At 49.9% G+C, this 23237-nt stretch overlaps 1 protein-coding gene across 2 annotated transcripts; it reads right to left on the bottom strand.

Annotated features, from left to right (window-relative positions):
* Positions 1 to 46: 46 nt before the first annotated feature.
* Positions 47 to 21662, bottom strand: ERO1A (endoplasmic reticulum oxidoreductase 1 alpha). Of its 2 annotated transcripts, XM_051621164.1 has the most exons (16): positions 21547 to 21662; positions 14792 to 14911; positions 13531 to 13614; positions 10814 to 10852; positions 10253 to 10329; positions 10089 to 10162; positions 9214 to 9334; positions 8563 to 8600; positions 7224 to 7235; positions 6365 to 6391; positions 6097 to 6189; positions 4448 to 4694; positions 3099 to 3168; positions 2675 to 2761; positions 2000 to 2133; positions 47 to 479 (listed from the first exon to the last, which is right to left on the bottom strand). In XM_051621164.1, the coding sequence occupies exons 1-16, from the start codon at positions 21658 to 21660 to the stop codon at positions 419 to 421; spliced, it is 1398 nt and encodes a 465-aa protein (XP_051477124.1). In that variant the 5' UTR covers positions 21661 to 21662; the 3' UTR covers positions 47 to 418. The 2 variants fall into 2 exon arrangements, with proteins under 2 accessions (XP_051477124.1, XP_051477125.1); XM_051621165.1 differs by lacking the exon at positions 7224 to 7235.
* Positions 21663 to 23237: the final 1575 nt, after the last annotated feature.

Below are 23237 nucleotides of genomic sequence, written 5' to 3'. Positions count from 1 at the left end.
TATGCAGCAGAAAGTTAGGGTAGAGACACCACAAAGAAGAGGCTGCTTGGAATCATGGAGCAGACAAGACATCTTCCCCAAATTTATTCAATGTCACAGTTCTTGCCTTATCTCCAGCTTCTGGAGGCAAAAAGAATGGTGTAATCCATCAAAATAGTACAGCAATTTTGAAAGCAGTTATTCAGAATGGTCTTCCAGTATAGAAAATAAACTTTAAATATAGTCCCCACTTTTGTTTTTTTAAAAAGTAGCTTCTTTTTTTCTTCTACAAATATTTGTCCTCAGCAGGTTACAGACAATCAGCTGGGAACAGCATATTCCACAAGTGGTTTTTCACCAGGTAGTGGTTGGAATGAGGGTGTTTGTCCATTTCTAGAGAGCCCAGCAGCAAAACTTTTAGTCTCTGTCTCCAGTGAATTCACTGCATCTTCCTTAAGATGTTCCTGAAGTTTTCCAGTTCCCTCACGCTTGTTGAAACCCTGTGTGCAAGGAAAGCAAAAGGGAAACGTTAAAGCAACACATGGATCACACCTTGCTTAAAATTCAAGAGAAAGGGGCTGCTCTCAAGTAAAGCTTCAAGCAGCTCTTGGGAAGAGAGAATTTAGAATTCCAGCTAAATTAAGCTCGGGAGCCAACCAGGCCCTTCACTAATTTTGCAGACTCTTTTTCAAGCAAACACTGAGCAAGTCTGTGGTGGAATAGGATGTTACAGAGCTCAGCAGTCATCAGACAAACCCATTAAAGAGAGGTCAGCTGACAGCCCATAATACTACCAGCCATGCAGGCAGGTCATGGAGTCCCCTTGCAATAACAGCTTGTTTCTTCTGAAGGGGTTTTTTTTTGGGATCTCCTGCCTGGGTTTCCCTGCTGTGCATCAGTGAGGGTGCCAGGTGGGACTCGTGAGGATCCGGGAAGGGGGCTGGCTCTTCCCAGCCAGGACAAACTTCTCTATCTAGAAGGTTCTGACTGACCCAAATCACTTGTGCAAGAGACAGATGTTTGTTTCAAAAGGCCCTTCTAATCCACAGCAGGGGACTTCCAGGGTAGAGTTTCAGCTGGGCAGCAGAGGGGGAAGGGGAAGACAAAGGCTCCCTGCCTGTCAGCCCTTGGCTTCCTCTGGACACAGGCGTTCCGAGGGTCCCCACGTCTCTGTCATGCTGCTCCCACGGGCTGTGCTGCCAGGCAGAAGGAAGCCCAGCTCCTCTGGTGGAAGGGGAATAGAGCAGCTGAGCTCAGGAGGGGAAGGACAGATTCGTTCTGGTTGGAAAAGAATTTGAAGATCAAGTCCAACCATGAACTTCACTCTATCACATCCAGTACTGGGAACACCAGAGCACCCTCAAGAAAGAGCATGGAGCTCTGAGATGGAGCTGTTGGAGAGGGTCCAGAGGAGGCCACAGAGATGATCCCAGGGCTGGAGCAGCTCTGCTCTGGAGACAGGCTGGGAGAGTTGGGGTGTTGAGCCTGGAGAAGAGAAGGCTCCAGGGAGACCTTAGAGCACCTTCCAGTGCCTGAAGGGGCTCCAGGAAAGCTGGGGAGGGGCTTGGGACAAGGGCAGGGAGGGATGAGATGAGGGGGAATGGATTAGAACTGGAAGAAGGGAGATTGAGATGAGACATGAGGAAGAAATTCTTTGCTGTGAGGGTGGTGAGACCCTGGCCCAGGTTGCCCAGAGAAGCTGTGGCTGCCCCATCCCTGGAAGTGGACAAGGTGCTCAGAGGACAGTCACACAGTTTCTTGGAAATTACCAAAATCTTGGTATCTTTAACATGAATGCTTCTCTGAATCCCTTACAGACATGGAGAGTAGATAAAGAAGTTGTTTTAAATTGTTCCAACTGTTGCACTGCACGTGGACATCACCTGACATTTGAAAGCCTCTTCCAGTGTGGTCAGAGCAGGAGTGAACACATATTGCTGATGGGAACTGACTGCTTAAGCTTAAATGGGATGCACACAGCAGCTTGTGTAAAAGCAGAGGGAAAAAGTCTCAAACTAACCTTCCAAAAGCATTAAATAAGGCAACAATTTCTTGTCTGGTCAGCTGGAATCCATAGGAAGGGCCACTTTCAGGTATCTTTTCTATCAGGCTTTCAGAAAAGAGGATCTTCAGCGCCGTGCCCAAGCCCTGTGTCTGCGCACAACAAACAAAAGCATCTCAGAGTGGGGAGACATCCAGGGCCTGACTCCCCAGTTTAAATTTCATTTCCCTCCTTCATCTTTGCAAGGATTCCTGCTGACATCATCTGAGCAGAGGGAGGCTTGGATTTCACTGAGCACAGCTCAGAGAAGGGAGCAGGACAGAGTCAGGAGGTTTTATTTATTTAGTGTGTCAGTGAGAGCAGAGCTACCCAGCAGAGGTTTCCTGTCTAGGTTTCACCATGTGTGACATTCAGTGCAGATCCTGCTGAACCCCCAGTTTTATAAGCACCAGAAGCTCTGCACCCCTTCCCCCCGTCTCGGGGAGCAGCTGCACCAGTGAACCCAGTTTCCAGCTGCAGAGTCAATGGGGCAGCCAGGCCCAGTAAGCTGGAATCAGCCCAGTGCTTCCTGCTGACTGGGAAACGACTCGGGCAGCCCTGAGCTGTGTCTGGGGGCTGAGCAGTGTCCCAAAGCCACATCTGGGCACCCCAATCCCATCAGATGAGGTGGTTCCAGACATGTCCCCATCTTACCTGCAGCTTCCCCCACAGGCGACATTTGAAGCAGCCAACACAGTCCATTATCTTGGAAATATTCTTAAAATGGTGCCTAAATTCCTCCTAAGGGAAAAGGCAGTTGATCCTTGTTACACACTAATGATTAGGACTTCTGTATATTGAACCAATAATGCATTCATTCTGGATTTCAGGCTAAATTCACTGGGACTGAGTTAGGGAAACACCTCATGAAGTGGGGTCCTCAGCACCAATCCCCCCATCTCCTTAAGGCACAACCCCCAAGAATCCAAACCATTCAGGAAGCAAAATTAACTGGAAATACCTGACCCAGTGCCTGACACGTTCTGGGATCCCTTTCACATCTAGTGTTATCCCAGACAAACACCTAAAAATACCCTTTAGGCACCAACTGCCCCGAGGAGAAGGGCTGCCCAGTTACCTTTAGTTTAGTGGCTTCCTTTTTATTCCCTGCAAAGAATGAGTTTTCATCAAAATGCAGAGGGAAAGACCTGAAATAGAATGAAAAAGAAGAGTTTTCTCCCTGCACAGCTTGTTGGTACTGCTGGAATCCAGACCCAGAGAAGCATCTGGTTAGGAGCACGAATGAAGCTGGTAGGTGTAGACACTGGACATCTCCAGGTGTATTTTCAGTCAAGCTGCTTGTTTCTTAGATCCCCTGGAGGGTTTCATTTTGAGCTTCCATCTCACCTTGGAGACATTTCCAGCAATTGCTCTGTGGTTTCTAAGCAATTGTGGTCTGTTTTCTAACAGAGGTAAGGACTGAAGGCACAGGAGTGTGACAAGATTCATTCAAACATCCATCACCTTAGGAGACACCCATTCCCATCTGGATCTGGTATTTTCCATTCCTCTTACTCCAGACTCTCTCCAACAGCCTTAACCTCCTTTTCTAACATACTTAGGACTTTTTTCTAGTCAAAACCACAGAGCCAGGACTGGTGTTGCACAGATGAGTCAAGGGCTGACACACTGGCAGTTATTCAGTTCAGTTCTGCTAAATCAAAAAGGCAGCCTGGGCTATTCAACTGGGGGCTTAATTACCCTGTTTGGCAATTTCAATACAGATCAGGGTCGTGAGACCCCACATGGAGAACTGTGCCCAGTTCTGGAGCTCCCAACACAAGAAGGCCATGGAGCTGTTGGAGAGAGTCCAGAGGAGGCCACAGAGATGATCCCAGGGCTGGAGCAGCTCTGCTCTGGAGACAGGCTGGGAGAGTTGGGGTGTTCAGCCTGGAGAAGAGAAGGCTCCAGGGAGACCTTAGAGCACCTTCCAGTGCCTGAAGGGGCTCCAGGAAAGCTGGGGAGGGACTTGGGACAAGGGCAGGGAGGCCTGGGATGAGGGGGAAGGGATTCAAGCTGAAAGAGGGGAGATTGAGATGAGATCTGAGGAAGAAACTCTTCCCTGTGAGGGTGGTGAGAGCCTGGCCCAGGTTGCCCAGAGAAGCTGTGGCTGCCCCATCCCTGGCAGTGTTAAAGGGCAGATTGGATGGGGCTTGGAGCAACCTGGTCTGGTGGGAGGTGTCCCTGCCCATGCAGGGGGTTTGGATCTAGATGATCTTGAAGGTCCCTCCCAACCCAAACCAGTCTGGGATTCTATGATTCCTACCAACACACTCCCAGCAGTATTACCCCCTGCACAAATCCCACTGTCCCACTACAAGAAGAATCCAGAACCTGCCTTTCTAGATGCTCTAAGTGAAAGGTTAAGCAGGCTCAGAGATGCCAGGGTTGAAAGAGCCACTCTCCCCAGATACCAAACGTAATTACTTGGCCAGATGGAGAATTTCCAGCAACTGGGATTTCATTTCCTCATCATGAATTTTATTCCCTGTGTAGAGCTGGAATCCTGGGCGCTGGAAGAAGGGCAGCACTTTGGACAAGGCCCTCAGCTCTATCAGGTAGAGAAAATACAGGTTCTTGAGTCTTCTGGGACCTTCCCCTCTGGTGAGGACTTCATCAAACCTCTGCTGGAACTCAGTGACATTGGGGCCCCATTTCTTCTCTGCCCATGTATCTGAGAGCAAAAAAAACAACAACAAAGAGATGAGGTGAATGGGTCTAGTTTGGGTCTAGTTCTGGTTCAACTCCTCCCACCATCCCAAATGGTCCAATGTGACTCTGACCAGGGAGGTCCAAGCTTTACAGCCCTTTCACCAACCACAGGCTGTGCAGGATTCAAGAGAGATGTGCTTTTAACCAACCTGCAACCCCAGCAAAGGCAGAACTGCAGAGCTTTCTCAGTGGGTTTGAAACCAGTATGCAGAGGCAGACACAATGTTGTCATGTCAAGCTTGTGTATTGAGAAACGAAAATGAACCCAACTAAATGAACAAAATGGGAGAAGCTTTGTCTTCTAAATCACCAGTGGCTAACCAGCCCAGCAGGAAAGAACTCCTTCCCAAGCTGAGCCAGGCTCTCTACAAGGTGTCCATGGCACTTGCAGCTGGAATCCCTGCATGGATCCAGGCTGAGCCAAGGAACACCTTCTCGGAGCAGAGCTCATCTTCTGGAGTCTTCCACCAACAGGACCTATCCCCTTTCTACACAAGCCAAGCAAAACCACTTGGCTGTCTGTACCCAACCTTCTTTTCCCAATCCCCTCTGCACCCCCAACTCAGCTCTTGCCTTGGATGCTTCCCTTGTTGTTCCCCTCCCAACTCTAACACAGTCTCACTCACATCAAGGTGAGGCCCCCGTGAGCTGAAGGGACTTCAAGAGATTTACTTCCTTAAATATAAATGACTGATGCAAATTCCAAATCCAGCTGTCTCTGGATCTGTACATGATTTCTGCAAGCTTCCGCAGGATGAAGGTGGTAGCCTTGGTCTGCAGGTACCACTCAGAACTGCCACGACTAAATCCTTCAGGAAGTCAGGCAGAACCTGCACCCCACACTGCAGGAAGGTTCCACCTTCCACCTTTGGCCACATGAGACACACAGGTCATGTTCTCACATCACTCGAGATTTTCAACCCCAGAGTTGAAATTTAGATCCTTCAGATAGCTACTTATGGATAAAGGAAATGGAAATGGCCTGTGGAAATGGATCAAGGCTCTTGGGAAAGCCCAGCCAAGCATTTCATGGGCTAGGTGACTTTATTGCTAAACTGACCAGGCTAGGAAGAACAGCCTTGGTGGGCAGTTAGAACCCACTCCAGAATAACTTTGGAGTAAGAACAGAAGAAATAGGTGCTGGAAGTCTCACTACAGAGCAGAGTGCAGCCACTTTTAGACCTGCAGGCATGTGGTAACTGCCTTCCTGCTTCTGCTAACAACCCACGTGCTGAGGGAGGAAGGGAAGAGCCCAGAAGGAGGCCTGAACCCTGCTGGAACAGGCTCCAACCAGCATTCAGCAGAGCCACAGAAGTGTCAGTTTGGAAGGGAGCAGCAGAGCTGAGGCAGAAAGCAGCATTTACCTTGTAAAAGGTACCTGGCACTCAGGTGGATGTTGATGCTTGCATGGAGACCAGAAATGAGTTTGTAGAAAGCTCGTTTCTCTACACAGACACCTGGAAAGCAATGGGCTTTTTTAGGATACTGAAAGCATTTGTTGGATTTACCTCTCTTGGCTGTCAGACAGAGATCCAGTCCCACCTGAGAATGACCAGTAACTCCTCCCCACTCCCTGGCCCTTTTGTGTTCATCCCAGGAGGAGCAACCAAGCTTAGGAACAGGATTGATTACCTTTCAGCCACTTGTAAAACGTGTGCCCTGGAAAGGAAAGGAAAACCAGCAGGTCAGTTTGAGATGCCTGGCAGCAGCAGGAGGGCTTGAACACCTGGGGCATGTGTCAGGCTGCTTCTCTGGCCACACCTTTCAGAGCACAGGGGGGTGACACAGGAAAGAGAGAGGGCCTGTGCAGAGGGGAAGGCATTACCCAAACCTGATGCCCCAAAACAACCTCTAAGGCCAGCCCCCAGAGGACCTCTGCCCACCCCAGCTGGCCAGAAGCAGGGAAAGGAGCCTTAGAAGAGGATGAAAAGAGCTTTGCTCCCCACCTTTCTGCCTGCTGCCTCTGTGACATGGTGTGACAGCAGCTCAACACAGCCTGTGGCCTTCCCACCCATCCCAGCAAAGACCAGGGGGGCAGGATTGCTGCACAACAGCACAGGGTAGAGAGAAACAAGGATCCCAGATTGCTTTTCTCATCTGGCCAGGGCAGGGAGAGTGGGATTTTTATACCAAAAAAACTAAACAAACAACACAAACAAACAAAAAAAACCCACATGATGCAACCAAGTGTGTTCAATCACACAGATCAGTGTTCCATGCTACTCCTGCTGTGTGCTTGGAAGTGATCTGGGTAACATAATAATGATTTGGACACAGTTTGGAGGCAAATTTAAGGCCTTCACACAGGATGAGCTGGCCCGAGGGACAGGGAGCTCAGAGGAATCTCTCCACAGGGTCCTGAACACAGCAGAATTTGAAGACAACTTCTGATTTTGCTAACCAGGTGCATTATCTGATGGTACAGCTGGTGACAGCATGATAAAGACACCACATTTGTTTCTGTTATCAGCAAAACCAGAGTGCCACTCACCTCCATCATCTCCTGGTGAAGAAAAAAAGCACGAGGGGTGAAGGGAGAGAAAAGGAGATAAAAATTACACATGACCAAAATTAAACTCCAAAACACAAGCAAGAAAATTGCTCTGTTAATCTGCTCTGACAAGAGAATGAGCCCCTCCAGGGAGGTCTGGAAATGTTGTGAACAACAGAAGACACCCAGCAGAGGAGCAATGCTCCTCAGCAACCTGACCAACGCAGGAGGGATCAATATTTGCAAAGGAAGTAAAACCACTAGACACCTGAAGGAGAGACCAGAAAACAAGGGACACAACCTCATAAAAGGCCCCTCCCCAGCTTTCCTGGAGCCCCTTCAGGCACTGGAAGGTGCTCTAAGGTCTCCCTGGAGCCTTCTCTTCTGCAGGCTGAACACCCCAACTCTCCCAGCCTGTCTCCATGTCTACCTCTGCAGAGATCTCCTGTATTACCTCCAACAGGATACTCAAGGATCTCATCCATATTTCCTGCAGTTTATTAGTCACTTTCAAGAACTCTGGCAGATCAGATCCTCTATTTTCAGATCAGTTCCTCTATTTTCATGTCCTCCTGCTTCCTCATGTCCCAAACAGCAGTCCTTCCCTCTCCCCTCAACAGACCTGTGTTAGTTCTTTCAGATTTTGCTCTAAACAGAAGTAGTCAACGGAAACACCAAGATTTTAAAGGACATTTTCTTCCTCAGTGCTGCTCCTGAAGTGCCAGTCCTTTGCACAAGGGTCAAAGGAGAAGGGAAAGCACCTCCACAGTTTTGGGAAAATCAGGAGACCCAGAGGGTGCTGCTGGAGTTGTGTTCAGGTCAAACAAGGGGGAGTGAGATGGATGATGTTCTAGATACCTGTGCAGGATGGGGCATCAGGAGGCATCTCTAAGCAGCCTTGGGAAAGAAACTCTTATGTTTCCAAAACCCTTCCCTACTTCTATTTACACTACCTGGCCTTAGCCTCTGGGGCAGTTTCTCTCACTGGATGGTTTCCACTGAGGATCCCAGGCAGGCTCTCATTCCAGTCTGTCACAGGTGGTTTGGCATTGTTGAGCACAGAAACCAGGGACCCAGGAAGAGCTCAGGGCTCAGTCCTGTTCCCAGTCCCTCCAAAGCTCACACTTCTCCCAGGAGTGGAGGATCACACTTCCTCTCTCCATACTAGAAAGCTACCCTTCCAGGTGCCTTTGTGTTAGCCATAAAATTCCCAGACTGGATCAAGAGCTACAATGTATTTCTTACTCAGTGAGAGAAGTAGCTCAGAGAGCATTTACTGTTCCTGGAGCTAGGATCAGCACACTCCTAAACCACTTAGTGAGATAAATAAATGACTCACCTCCAGCAGATGCCAAAGGTCTTTTTACATTCTGAGGCCTAAGAAGGGAAAAAAAATAATCATTTAAATAAGAGATGCAAATAAGTGACTGTCTCCTTGCTGTGCAGAAACACAGCACAGCAGAAGTAGTTACTTCTCTGCAGTCAAATAGCTTAAGATCTTCAGGACACCTTCTGTGCTTTGCTCAGACAGGAAAAGGATAGAGCAAAATGCAGCTTTTTTCTTTCTTTCTTTCTTTTTTTCTTCTTTCTTTAGAAATAGCAGCTAGGAAAATTCAAGTGTCTACAGAGGTGCTAGTGGGCATTATCCCACAGCCCTGGTGCAACATGATGCATCAGTACCAATCCCTAGAGAGAGCAGAGCAGGCAGGACTGCAGCCCAGTGCCCACCAGGACTGTTCATCAGCCTCAGGGGCACCCACAGCAGAATCCAGACTAGCACACAGACTGGGAGGGGAGCTCACTGCAGTGCCAGGGAGGACAGGACTGTGTGCTCAGGGGGCTTGTCCCCTCCCCTGGCAGCCCCACTGCCCCAGCACGCCAGCAGAGATGGGAGGATGGGGATTACTGGAGGAGTTAAAGCACATGCAGCCCCTCTGCCAAACTCAGCACCTGCAACAAGCTCGTGGAACCTGCCTCCCCAGGCACCTACTTGAAGCAGTTTTCTTCATAAATACTGTTCCAGATCTTCCAGGCATCTGGCCCTTTGTAGCCCGTGTAGCGCTCGGGGTTCAGCAGCAAATCCACGTACTCGGTGTCAGGGGAAGAGGTGTCTGGGAATGAGAGGGCTGGGTCAGTGATAGAAACTCCTGAAGGAAAGTGATCAGCCACCCCAGGGCACGCTGACCAGTCTTCCCAGCAGTGAAACCAGCTCATCCCTCTCCCCACAGGCAGGTGCAGAGCACTTGCTGTGCATCCACCTGCTGCAGCACAGCACAGCTCTGGGCTTCGGAGCTCTCGGAGCACAAGGCCACAGATGGCAAAGCAAACTCTGAGCACCCTCCAGCCAAGCTGCTAACTCCCCAAACACATCAAGACCCGAGCCAGCAGTGAAGCTCTGTTAGAAATATTTTGTCTTTTCAAAATATTGGGGCTGGGGGGGGTGGTGAGAAAGAGAAATGCTCTGTATGCTCTGGGATCGCTGAGATGTTGCATGTTCAGTGAAAAAATTATCCCAGGGCTGGAGCAGCTCTGCTCTGGAGACAGGCTGGGAGAGTTGGGGTGTTCAGCCTGGAGAAGAGAAGGCTCCAGGGAGAACTTAGAGCACCTTTCACTGAGGGAGGTGAAATACTGGCCCAAGTTGCACAGAGAGGTGGGAGATGCCCCATCCCTAGAAACATTCCAGGTCAGGTTGGACGGGGCTCTGAGCAACCTGATCTGGTTGAAGATGTCCCTGCTCACTGCTGGGGATTGGACTAGATGACCTCTAAAGGTCCCTTCCAACCCAAACCATTCTATGATTCTAAGCTCTGCAGAGGTGCTTCAAATCCCTTTACAAGACTTGTCAAATCAAACAGGTCCCTTTACCATCAGCTTCACAGAAACTGTCTGAAGAGTCATCGTGCCGTGTCCACTGCAGCACTGCCTGCTGAGTTTCCTTGCTGCAAAGACATTGGGGACAGGCAATCAGAAGAGTGCTGATACCAGGCTTCCTTCAAGGCAAGTAAGGGTTTTGGAAGAAGAAGTCAAACCTTAAAGAGCCATCAACAGCTCCAAGTCTCTCGGCCTCTTCGCATTCTTCAGCAAGGTTATTGGCTTCTTCTGAATACTGGGTTGAAAAGCAGAGGGGTGGGCAGAGAGGATTAAAAAGCAGTTTTTCTGCTGTGCTAATTCTGCCCTTAATGCACTAACCAGTGTCAGCATCAGAAACACTTGTGTGATTCATCCCACCCTGTATTCCCACAGGATGTCTGCAGATATGCACAGACTTGGGCAGCTGTGGTGCTGGTTGCAGGGACTCAGCAGCCTCTGGCTCTGGCCTGGGAGCATTTTGTGCCTGACAACAACCTGCTCTTGGAGCAGTCTCCTCAACTGCTCCATGTTGGTGGAAGGGAAGACCTGACTGCAGGACAGCCACCTCAAAGGCTCTATGGCATCATTACATCAAACACATGGTAAAAACTTAGGTTAAAAGAGGGTAAAAGAAGTACATCCCAACAGGTACCATCTGATTAAGTTCAGCTTTTATCAGCTGCAGTGACTCAAAACTGGTCCCAGAAGCTGCATCATTTTGTGCACACAGACACACCTACCTTGTAACTTCCAGATCTGATTCCATCAGGGACTTCATCCTGAAAGAGACAATCAAGCATGTGCTACATGTGGCATTTGAGCCTCAACTTGGAGAAAGATTAGTTATCACAGATTCTCTAAGCTAGAAAGTTACCAAAGCACTCAGCTCAGCTTACAACACATCCAGGTTCTTGGCTCCTCCACAGACTAAGCTTGAGCAATATTCTTGGTGCTTTATTTTGATTTTTCACAAGACTCTTCCTCTCCAAAGGTCAGCAGCCTTCCCCGGGTGCCACGTCAGGTTGTGTTTTGCTTACCCAAGTGTGAGGCTGGAGAAGCCAATATAAACTCCAGAGGAGCTGGAGCTGCCTCTGGTCAGCTGATGTCTGGCATCCTGTCTCCTGGTGATCCTGGCCCTGCTGGCAGGATCTCAGGAACCTCCTCAGATATCACACCTCCCAGATCCTGATCTGTGTCACTCAAAAACATCCCTCTTCCCACTCCACCGCATAACATCAGGCTTGCCAGCCCCACACCACCCCAGCAGTAGCATGAGACAATCATAGAATCACAGGGGTTGGAAGGGACCCCCGAAGATCATCAAGTGCAGCCCCCTTGCTGCAGCAGGATCACCTGGGGCAGGTCACACAGAAACGTGTCCAGGTGGGTCTTGAAAGTCTCCAGAGAAGGAGACTCCACAACCTCTCTGGGCAGCCTGTCCCAGGGCTCTGTCACCCTCAGAGTACAGAAATTTTTCCTCATTTTGAGGTGGAACTTCCTGTGCTGTCACTTGGTGCTGTTTCCCCTCAACCTATCACAGGCACCAACCACTGAAAAGACACTGGCCCATTCTTGACACCCACCCTGCAGATATTGGTAGACATTAATAAGGTCCCTTCTTAATCTTCTCCAGACTAAACAGCCCCAGGTCTCCCAGCCTTTCCTCATCAGGCAGATGTTCCAGTGCCTTCATCATCCCTGAAGCCTCCGTTGGACTCTCTCCAGTAAATACCTGTTCCTCTTGAACTGGGGAGCCCAGAACTGCACACAATACTCCAGATGTGGTCTTATGAGGGCAGAGTAGAGAGGGAGGAGAACCTCCCTTGACCTGCTGGCCACACTGTCCCTATTACATCCCAAGATACTACTGGCTCTCTTGGCCACAAGGGCACATTGCTGTCCCATGATTAACTTGTCCACCAGGACCCCAAGGTCCTTCTCCATGGGGCTGCTTTCTAGAAGGTCAACCCTTAATTTACACTGGTGCATGGTGTTTTTTTCTCCCCAGGTGCAGGGCTCTACACTTACTCGTGTTGAACCTCATTATGTTCATCTTTGCCCAGCTCTCCAGTCTGTCTAGATCTCGCTGAAATGAGGCCCTAAATTCTCCTCAACTTCCATTTCCTCCACCAGTAGGGAGGCAATAAAACCAGTCCTGTGCTGCAGGAGCCAACACTCTGCTGGTAAGCAGCATGGGAAGAGAGAAATTCAACAATGAATAAGAGTTATTTTTGTTGCTTTCAGACTGAAATGGACCCAAATCAAAAGACCTAAACCAGCAGTGACACAGTCAGTTCTGAAAATAAGAACAAATTCTAGCTAATACTAGTGTGATTAGAACATCACTCTGTCACATGGGTCATTCTCATTAGCAAACCCATAATTTTTCAGGAAAATAGAATATTTAAACAGAATTTAGGGTTGAGAAAAAAAAACAGACATAAATCATCATTCCATTTTGGGTCCTATAATAGGTGCTCTTTGAAGACCAGGGAAGCAAAGACCACTTGTTTGAGGGATGGGGTAGTTGCTGAGAAGACAGATGAATTGAACATACATACCAGATTGTAGGTAACAAGTCATGCCCCCACACAAACACCTGCACCAGTTTGTTTCCAGTTGTCACATCAGCTTAGACACTTTTTTCAGCCAACAGTTACACTACATCAGGAGTTACCAGGTGTGAGAGAGGACAGACACCTGCCCCACTGCAGGATACATGAAATTGTACATGAAAATAAACCAGCAAGTTGGAAAAATGCCTGTGAGGAGGGTCAGGAGGCCTCTCCTTGAGAGCACTCATCACACCACGGGCACAGTGTACCCCTGAGCACCCTTTTCCTGCACACTGATTGCTCCAGAGACCAGGAATGAGAGTGTGAGATCTCTGTTGTTCGTTGCCACCCCCAAAGCCAACCCAGCAGCCAAGTTGTGATTCATTCACTTTCTCAATCCCTTCTCTTCAGGCAGTCAAGGTGTTTTCTTTTAGTTCAACAAAACCCTTTTGTCTGGGATTTGTGGTTGCTTTTTGTGCTGAGAAACATGGAGCTCTGAAAGAGCTGTTTCAGGTATAGAGAGGGCTGGGAAGGGCCTGGTCAAATTTGTCAGCCAAAACTGCAGATCACAGTGTAGCTTGTGGGCCAACAGGGTGAATATTCTGGCAATTAACACAAGAGGCACTTCTTGTAACAACAGAGGGCTTGTCCCAAACCCAGCTCAATAATTCCAAAAATAAAAGAGGGCCTAGGACAAGTTTTTGGCCATTCATGGAGAATCAGCTTTTCAGAGCCTAGTTTTTCTTTACACTTTCATAATTGATCATTTTGGCCTTTCTCATGGATACCAGCACCACTGCACATAGGAAAGCCCCATCAGAGCCATAGTTTTGCTACAGCTAACAGAACAAGAAGAGTCAGTCACTTGCTGAAAAGAGGCAAAAGGCTGGACTGGCACTTACAGATGGGCAGGGCTTCACAGCACAGTCTCTTACTCCACAGTGACTGTTGTCACTCCAAAAAGGACAAGGTTTCTTCAGGTTTACCTACAAAGAATATATTGTCTTATTACACATTCTCTCCAGGCAACCAAGCCAACCTGCCACACCTCTGTTCCCCAACACACATCTCCAGTGCCTCAGTGCAAGGCTCCAGACAACAAAACTCAGTGCACAGTTGAGAGCAGTGCAAGTGGAAACAGATGGTGTGATTTATCTCAGACAAAGCTGGTCACACTCATTCCCTTGTCTCTCACAGGAGATGTGTGTGCCTGTGCAGCCTGGGTGCTAACAGAGTTTCCTACCCACATCCCCAGGCTCCTATTGAGCAACAACAAACTGGGTTTTGACCTTCAGGAGCCAGCAGTTACTTTGGGACAATCTCTGGCCTTGGAATATTGCTCACTTCATTCCCTGTGATCTTCAGGGGAGTCTGCTTCCCATTGATTTTGTTTTGGGAATCTTAGGACCACAGCCTGCCTCCTTGTTAGAGGTGCAGGAAGAGGATGTGCTGCAGCCCTGCTGCCATCCTCTTGTGGCCAGAGCACAAGTCATCTGTGTTCTGGACTTGCTGGTGTGCAAGCCTTCTGGGCTTGATGGGAACAAATCATTCCTTGGTGTTTACCAGACTAATTGTCCTTACTCATGCCCTTCTTATCAGTTCAGCTTCTTCTTCTAATCCTTGCTGTGCTGCTTCACCTGGTGCTTGCACACACAGACATCTCCATTCGTGCTTCATTCAGACCAACCTTAATATTTCTGTTACAGATTCCAACACTGGAATGGGAAAGGACATGAACTTCTTCAACAAATCCTAGTCTTTCTTTTCTGTGAGTTGGGAGGAAGCATCATTCTTCCAAAGCAATTAACACTTAACAAGACCTTGTGGGTTTGGAGGAGGGGGAGCATGGAGGGGCAGCTCTACCTCAGTGATTTTATATATGGGCCTGTTCTAATTTGCAGTGCAGTGAAGTTAGAAGCTTTTTTAACTGTTCTCTCCAGAAAAAGATCTTTAAAATCATGCATCTTACACGCATGTTATACCTCATTCAGATTCTCCTGATAATAGAGGAGTCCCACTTCCCTACTGCATTCTTAGAAGAACAAGATTAAAAAATATATATATCTGATTTCAAAAAGATCAGCAATAACTTCATGAGAGATTAAAAAAAAAAAAAACAACAAACAACTCATAAAAGAAATAAAAAATTCTTGAGAAAATTACCTTATAGTATCTAAAATAGTCACTTTCCAGAAGTTCATTCAGTCTTGGAAAAAGGTTGTAGTTGTTGAAGGCATCAATGGTCTCTACATCACAAGTGCAGTCATCTAAATGACCAGTGACCTGTTGGGTAAAGAAAACAACAAACAGCTGAATTTGAGCAACTTAGCCAGTACTTTCTGACACTCCAAAAAGCATTTTTTGTCTCCAAAAAGCAGAGCTGACAGACACATCCAACTAGGCTCTGTCATGCACACACAAACCACACAGCCCTTGTCCACACATCAGGCAGAGCTGTACAGATCACAGATGTTTCTATTAGGGCCAAACCCAGGGTGGATTCAGTGGATGATGGCTGCTGTGATGAATGTGTGCCTTGCACAGGGCCAGCTCAGGGACTGACCTTCAAGATCATCTAGTTCCAGCCCCCCTGCCATGGGCAGGGACACCTCCCACCAGACCAGGTTGCTCCAAGCCCCATCCAATGGAGAGGAGAGGAGAGGAGAGGAGAGGAGAGGAGAGGAGAGGAGAGGAGAGGAGAGGAGAGGAGAGGAGAGGAGAGGAGAGGAGAGGAGAGGAGAGGAGAGGAGAGGAGAGGAGAGGAGAGGAGAGGAGAGGAGAGGAGAGGAGAGGAGAGGAGAGGAGAGGAGAGGAGAGGAGAGGAGAGGAGAGGAGAGGAGAGGAGAGGAGAGGAGAGGAGAGGAGAGGAGAGGAGAGGAGAGGAGAGGAGAGGAGAGGAGAGGAGAGGAGAGGAGAGGAGAGGAGAGGAGAGGAGAGGAGAGGAGAGGAGAGGAGAGGAGAGGAGCACCAATTCAGCTATGGCTTTCTGACACGTAGATTACTGTCTGGATGACAAAGTTGAACAACACAAAGTAGTTTTGCTTCCCCCACAACCCCTGATGAGTCCCTGGGGAAAACACCCTGGCCAAAACCAAGCATTACTTCTCATTGACTCTCAGCAGCATGCCAGGGATTTTTCCTGGATGCTGATGTAGCAATGCAGCACATGGCAAGCTGCCATTCCCCAGTATCATACAAATTCAGGGGGTTAAGACCAAGGCAGTTGCTTTAAACAGGTATTGTTGGTTTACGAAGCAAAGAACGGGTTGTCTGCCACAGGTGGTGCTAAGAAACCCTCATGCCACTTCTGTCCCAGAAAACTTGCAAAATCCTGGCAGCTGACAGCACGGAAATGACACACCCCAACTACTGTCCCACCTCTGCCTTCTTGCTGTGCACAAGAAAGCTGGAAGCAGAGACAAGCAAAATAAACCTGGAATCACTGGCACGGGCAGCTCCTCTGGAGTGTGGCAGAGTGCAGTGCCAAGTGGGGGCATAAAACCTCCCCATGGGAGGCTGGGAGCAAACAGGCAGATGGAACATAAACAAGTCCTCCTCCTTTTCTTATTTCTAAAGCACTCAACCAGGGGTGCTGAGCTCTGTGGGACAGCAAACAGAGGGTGGGATCACCCCTCTTGCAGCAGATGACCGAAGTCACAGGCATCTCAGCAGTCAGACCCAGGAAAGGGAGTAAAACCCTGCAAGCCTCAAGAAAAAGCCTCCCTGATCCCAAAGCAAAGGTGCTACTTCAGCCTTTGCAATTTGGGCAAGATATATTATTATGTGCAGAGAGAAAGGAAAGAGCCATGTGAGAAACATGAGCCAGCTGCCTGGACACATTTCCAGAGCCCTAAGATAACTCAGTAAAATCTACACATCAAGTGAAATAAAACCATTCTAATTACCACTGTGGAAAGGAAGGTCCCTGCCCTTCTTCCGAGAAGGAATGCAGAAGTGGAGCTCTTGCCCTCAGAGCACACAGTCACACCAAATGGGGAAGTGGAGGAAAAATAGCCTGGGTCAAGCACAGAGCACCTTAAAGGCCAGTGCAAGTTTCCTCCTGCCACCCTGGACAGAGTGGGAAGGAATCCAGGCTCTAGATCCAGACTGTTCCAGAGCAGCAATTAGTATTTTGGAAACAGCTTTTTTTTTTAAAAAAAAAAAGGGCTTTGATATTTTGGACTCATCCACACTGATCCAAGGGGGAGTGAAGGGAATTCTATCATGTGCCAGAATGCCCTCCTCCACTTCAGCAAACTGGTTTTGTTCAGACTCCTCACTTGGAGCTTCACTTCTATTTCTTGTGCTCCCACCAGAGGCCACTGCCTCATCTTCACACATGGACCATATTCTGTCTTGCACTTTGCATGCTAATGAAGGTTAACAGCATAGCAATTAAGCTTTCCACCAGCCTGAGTCACCCCTGTAAAACCCAGCAGCAATTTGCTAATCCAGTTACCCAATTTAAAGCTGTTTCAAAATTTAAAACAAAACAAAAAGCACTCATCAAACCGCAACAGAAAAACAACCAACCACAGCTTTTATTTCCTGGAAACCTGGCATCCTTTGAGGCAGGCAGCTTATATGTGGGGTCTAAAAGTGGCCTACAAAATGATTTGTGGATAATCTCAGTAGATATATGTCACTCCATGGGAATGACACCTCTGGTAACATCAGAGCACTCAACCAGCCCCCAGCTGGAACAGCACATACCACCTGTGTCAGGCCTGCCTTTGCTACATCTAGTGACCAATTCATCAAACAAAACATCACCCTGACAATAATCCAGAGTGAAGCACTGCAGATGCTCCCACAATGTTTAGGAGTTGGTGGGAGTCTTCCTCCGGAGGTCTCAAGATATCTGCTGCTCAGTTTGGAGGAGCACTGGAGGGAAGGTGAGCCACCTGCCACCAAGAACATGCCTGTGGGGCAGCACAGGCAAAGGGGAAGTGCCAGAGAAAACTCAAGCTCTGCCCAAGTGAGAGGGAAAAGTCCTTCCTCCAAGGATTTCAGTCACATTGTGCAGCAATGAGCAGTCTTCCTTGCCTGCATGTGGCCACTGAGGCATCGCTGGCCTGCTTACCTGCCTGCTCTGCCTCCTGAGCCACCAGGCTGCTGAGAAAGGAAGCTCAGCCAGGCCTGGTGACACCACCTGTACGTGACCAACCTACCAAGGTGCACAACCAAAGGAGTCCAGAAAATGGCACTGAGAGCCAGGTCTCCTCAGAGACCAAGATCTAAGTCCCCAACAGCACACAGAACCGACTGGCTTTAAGGCACGGGAAGTGGGCAGCGTCAGACCACTTGGCAGGGCATGTTCTTCATCCTAGAAGTTCCCTCTTGCTCCCTGACCACCTGCCACCTGTTTCCTTCACCCCTGCAGGCAGCCAGAGGCTCCCCATTTTTAGACCACAATTCCTGCTGTCGGAGCAGGTGAGCACAACACGTCAGACACGCCCTGTGACCGGCGGTGCCTTAAAACACTTCCCCCCCCACATCCCCAAAACATTTATCAACATCTCCAGCCTGCAACAATTAGAACAGTTGCTGAAGAAGAAACATAAACCAATGCAGTCTCAAAGACGTGCCATGTGCTTGCTGGCCCCTGTGACTCAGGGAGCACCGCACCCAGCAGAGGTGTGGGAGCCTGGCAGGAGGGCAGGGCAGGGCTGGGATTGCCCAGTGGGAAGAGATGCAAGGGAGCCGTCAGGAAAGACTCCACACAAGCAGCTCTGGCTGCTGAGTAAGCAGTGAGGAGGGTGTTTGGCTGGCCCTGCACAACAGCCACGCTCAATCCCTTGGCAGGGATCTCCCACCTGTGTGCGTAGCAGGTTGTTACACACTGCAGGTGGACGCTGCACAACCCTTGGACTGCGCCTTGGCTTCGTCTTCCTTTACCTCTGTCCCAGGCTTCTGTCAGTCTGACTCTCCCCTACACTGCTGGTCTGTCTCTCCCCACCTCATTCTGCTTCCTCCAGAGTCACAGAAACGTCCCCTGGGCAGTGGATCTGGCACCTTCTCTTGCCATGGGCTCCGTCCCAGACCCACCATCATCTGCTGCCCAGCTGGGCAGGCAAGAAGCAAACTCTTTCCTGCATCTCCTACTTGCAGCTACAATAAGGCACAGGGAAGGGAAAACTACAGTGGCTGAGGAGTTGCTTTTAGCCTGTACCAACTTCACTGGCAGCTGCCTGCTCTTCCAGCCATACCACAGCAGCCCCAGGCTGATAGAAAACTGATCCTTTCCCTGCCCCAGCAGATGCTTCCTTGCAGTCACCCTTGCCAGAGCACTTGGAGCATGTAGCTGGCAGCCAGGTGAGGCCAGTCATGCCCAGCATTTGCCCTGGAAGCAGTATATGCTGGTCAGGTGCTTTCTCCCACACTTTTTGCCCAGAAAACAAGGACTGGGGCTTCTGGAGCTCACACAGACTCAAATCTCACCTGGGAGCCTCAGGGCCTTCATTCTCAAGAAACCACAGAGGCTGAAGTGCCACAGAGGGCACCTCCAAGCACTTGCTAGCAAAGAAGGACCTGCAGCTGCTCTGCACTTGGAAACCACCTCTGAAGCCACCCCACAGAGATCAGGAACTCTGCTAGATACAGATTCCAGCCCTGGAGGCTGTTGGGTGAACACCAGTTCAACAAGAATAAAAGAGCAGCTTCAAAGTCTGTCCAGGCAACAAAGAGGTTAACTCTGAGTGCCCAGACTCACCCCTCATGCCAGCATACTGGCCTCAGAAACACCCCCAAAGGAAACCAGCCCTCTGCCAGACTGGAAGCCTCCCCAAAATTCCAGTCTGCCCAACACCTGCAGCACGTCCTAAATGCAGCTACATCAGTCTGTAAACAGTGAGTGAGCAATCATTACTAGGAATCAGGAGGATTGATTCATGGGTGACCTAAGCATTAACAGGAATATCTGGGTGGGGGACAAGCTGCCTGTCAAGTCTGCAGGAGCTCTGATATTGAAATTCAACACTGAGAGAGAGATTGGAAAGCAGAAACAGTATGTGAAACTTCAGTGTTTTTAGTAACAGATGGACATTGCTAAAAAAATTTTCAGGAGTGGTGAGCAACCTCTCAAAGTAAACTAAGAGCTAAAACAACAGTCACAAAAAAAACAGGTGAGGCATTGTTCTCAGTGCAGACAGACAGGAGCACAACACCCATTCCAGAATGACAGCACGTTTTAAGTCAGTGCCCTCCAGAGCAGCCCTTGTCAACTGTCCCAACACGGGCTGATGGACACGTCAAAGCTCCTCCATTCACCCTACATCAAGGTTTCTTACTGTGACAAACTCATGAGATGGCAAGAGATGGTTCACAGGAGGAAACCAAAAGCTATACCCAGACCTTCAAGTATATCAACAGAGAAGGGTAAAACACACCATTTAAGGCTTGCCCTGTATTTTATTTGGTGGCAAAAAGAAACCACCAGACCAGTTCTGCTCAAGATGATCAGCAGACTATTTTTTTCCAAAAAGATAAGGCAGCCCTTGGGTGCGTTTTTAAAAGGTTAAGTGGTTAGTAAGGCTGAGAAACATTGCCCTACATAACACGCTTTCCCAAAGGCAATAAAGTCTGGAAAAACCTTGAACCTGAAAGCTAAACCAAAGCAGACACTGCTCCAGAAACAAGAAGCAGGCTGCAACAAACCATCAGTGTACAACATACAATGCCAGTTCCTCCACTCCAGGGAAGAAGGCCTGTAAGCCGTAATGGTGCCAGAACATCAGCTCATTTACTGGTTAGGGCTTCTCATCCCATACCACACTCCTGACATTCAAAATCTCTACAGGGACAGGGAATCCAAATGCATGCTTTTCAATTATTTATCAACATAGCTACTATTTACCACTTCCATGTGAAACTGAAGTGTCAAGAGCCACCCAGAAGGCAAAGCCAAGTGCACAACTGCATTTATTTTCTTTCCCCACTCTCAACTTCTGACATGTCAGCAGTAAAATTTCAATCCAACAAGAGCAGGCTTTACAATAACTGCATTTTTTAAAGGTAACAAAAGAACAGGCTGAATACATTGTACCATCTTCACTCCTTCATCCTGCAAACGTGCTTGTGCAAAGTTAAGTCAAAAGGAATCTGTATAAAGACTGTTCTCCCAAGTCCAGTTGCTTGCTCTCACCACTTGGTTGACTGTATCACAGTTCTCTCATTCATGGAATCACAGACTGGTTTGGGTTGGAAGGGATGCTAGAGATCATCCAGTCCCAACCCCCTGCATGGGCAGGGACACCTCCCACCAGCCCAGGCTGCTCCAAGCCCCATCCAACCTGCCCTTCAACACTGCCAGGGATGGGGCAGCCACAGCTTCCCTGGGCAACCTGGGCCAGGGTCTCCCCACCCTCACAGCACAGAATTTCCTCCTCATGTCTCACCTACATCTTCCCTCTTCCAGCTTTAATCCGTTACCCCTTGTCCCTCTTGCTACAACCCCCGGCAAAAACTCCCCCGGTTACTGTCCACGCACAGAAGGCACATCAGCAGAAGGCACACCAAGCACAGGGCCAGCTGGTACCACGCCTGGCACCTCTCAGCGAGGGGAAGGAACGAGCAGGGCAGCCCCGGCTCATGGCAGGGCACGGTGGGGCAGCCACAGTGTCTCCCGGACAGCCGAGCTGGCAGGAACAGCGAGACCTGCAGGAGAAGACGAGGCAGCTCCCGGGCACGACAGGAACACACCCCTGAAAGACCCGACGCGAGACGCCCGCCTGGTGAGCGAAAAACTTCTCCTCCAGCTGACACACTCATCCTCCCAGCGACGGGCAGGGAGAGGACGCAGCCAAGGCGGCAGGGAAAACCCACCCTCCCCGTCCCTTTCCTCCAGCCACCCCGCAGCAGGCTCCCCGGGGAAGGAGCCGAAGCCCCGGGGGGGCCCTGCAGCGCTCGGCACGGCTCACCTGGCAGAAGCAGCGCTTCTCCGCCGCGCCGGGAGACCCGCGAGCCGCCGGCACCGGCAGCACCGGCAGCAGCAGCAGCAGGACCCGCAGCCCCGTCCCGCCGCCCGCCGCCATCTCCGCACCGCCCGCACCGCCCGCACCGCCCGCAGCCACCGGCCCCGCCCCGGGGGCGGGCGCGGCGCTCGGCTCGGAAGCCCCGGCGGGGTGTGCGGGGGTTCTCAGCCCTGCCGGGAGACGAGGGAACAGCGAGGAGGGTTTGGGTGGAGGGGGACCCTGAAAGGTGCCAGCCCGGGGCATCTTCAGCCGAGGCAGGTTCCCGGTACATCACGGGATGTGCGTTAGTAAATTCAAGAGAAGTACAGCCTAATGAAAGTTTGCTAAAATGATGGATTTGCTGTGCTAAGAGGGTTGCTTTTAAAACAAGGTGGTGTGTGAAACTGTTGGTCAACTCTGCCAAGCGTCCTGTAGGTTGGGATAACATTGAGTCTAAGAACCTGTGGCTCTACAGACAACACTGATGTGGACCCTGACCCACCTGGGCAATCGACCAGCAGGAGACTGGAGACAGGACCAGGATGAGAGACCAGGACAAAGATCAGGACAAAGGACTAGAATCAACAAAGACCCCCCCAGGAGACCCTCGAGCCGGCATCATTACAGAGATAGCCAATTCCAGGAAATAAAATGACTATGTAGAAGAATTCTGGGGACTCATTGACATGGAACTGAATATGCATGGTTTTGGTGTATATTAGTCGGGGTGTTTCACTGACTCCTTGGAGCACTCATGGTGGAGAATCCCCAGTGCTGCCCAGGCCTGCAGCAAAGAATCCCTGCTCAGTAACAGCTTGTTTGTTGTGATTGGGTCTGGATCTGGGAATCCTTACCCAGCCGCCCCAGCCTCCCACTGCGGGGAGGAGTGTTAGAAAGCAAGGGGGTTTGGAAGCTCCCAATTATTGTTTCAAGCATAAACAGTTTCTTCCTAATCCCTAGTCTAAACCTCCCCTCTTTCAATTTAAAACTGTCACCTCTTGTTCTGTCATTCTAGACGCGGCTAAAAAGTCCGTCTCCATCCTTCTAACCCCTCCAAGGACTGCAAGGCCACTGTGAGCACGCGGGGCTGGCTCACGTCCAGCTTTTCATCTACCCGTGCCCCACAAGCCCTTTTCTGCAGGGCTGCTCTCAGTCCCTTCACCTGCCCTTAACAGGGGACTGCCCTGACCCAGCCAGAGCAGCTTGCACTTGGCCTTGTCCAACTTCTCCAGCTTCTCCAGGTCCCGAGGGCAAAAAGCCAGCCCACAGCTGGGGCACATCTCCACAAAGGTGGATTGGAGCGAGTCCAGAGGAGGCCAGGAAGATGATCCCAGGGCTGGAGCAGCTCTGCTCTGGAGACAGGCTGGGGGAGTTGGGGTGTTCAGCCTGGAGAAGAGAAGGCTCCAGGGAGACCTTAGAGCACCTTCCAGTGCCTGAAGGGGCTCCAGGAAAGCTGGGGAGGGACTTGGGACAAGGGCAGGGAGGGATGGGATGAGGGGGAATGGTTTTAAGCTGTAGGAGGAGAGATTGAAATTAGACATTAGGAGGGAGAAATTCTGTGCTGTGAGGGTGGTGAAACCCTGGCCCAGGTTGCCCAGAGAAGCTGTGGCTGCCCCATCCTTGGCAGTGTTGAAGGGCAGGTTGGATGGGGCTTGGAG

Source organism: Apus apus, chromosome 5, assembly GCF_020740795.1.
Source record: "Apus apus isolate bApuApu2 chromosome 5, bApuApu2.pri.cur, whole genome shotgun sequence".
Taxonomy (NCBI): Eukaryota; Metazoa; Chordata; class Aves; order Apodiformes; family Apodidae; genus Apus; species Apus apus.
Note: the sequence above shows the minus strand (reverse complement) of the source record. Positions and strands in the feature narration are given on the sequence as shown.

What these genes read in the sequence shown, in the direction of transcription:
- ERO1A (XM_051621164.1), bottom strand. Translation starts at nt 21,660, where the DNA reads ATGGCGGCGGGCGGCGGGACGGGGCTGCGGGTCCTGCTGCTGCTGCTG. An exon ending in AGAAGCGCTGCTTCTGCCAG is followed by an intron (nt 14,912 to 21,546) that starts GTGAGCCGTGCC and finishes TTTACCCAACAG; the next exon opens with GTCACTGGTCATTTAGATGA. An exon ending in AGGAAGCCACTAAACTAAAG is followed by an intron (nt 2,762 to 3,098) that starts GTAACTGGGCAG and finishes CTTTTCCCTTAG; the next exon opens with GAGGAATTTAGGCACCATTT.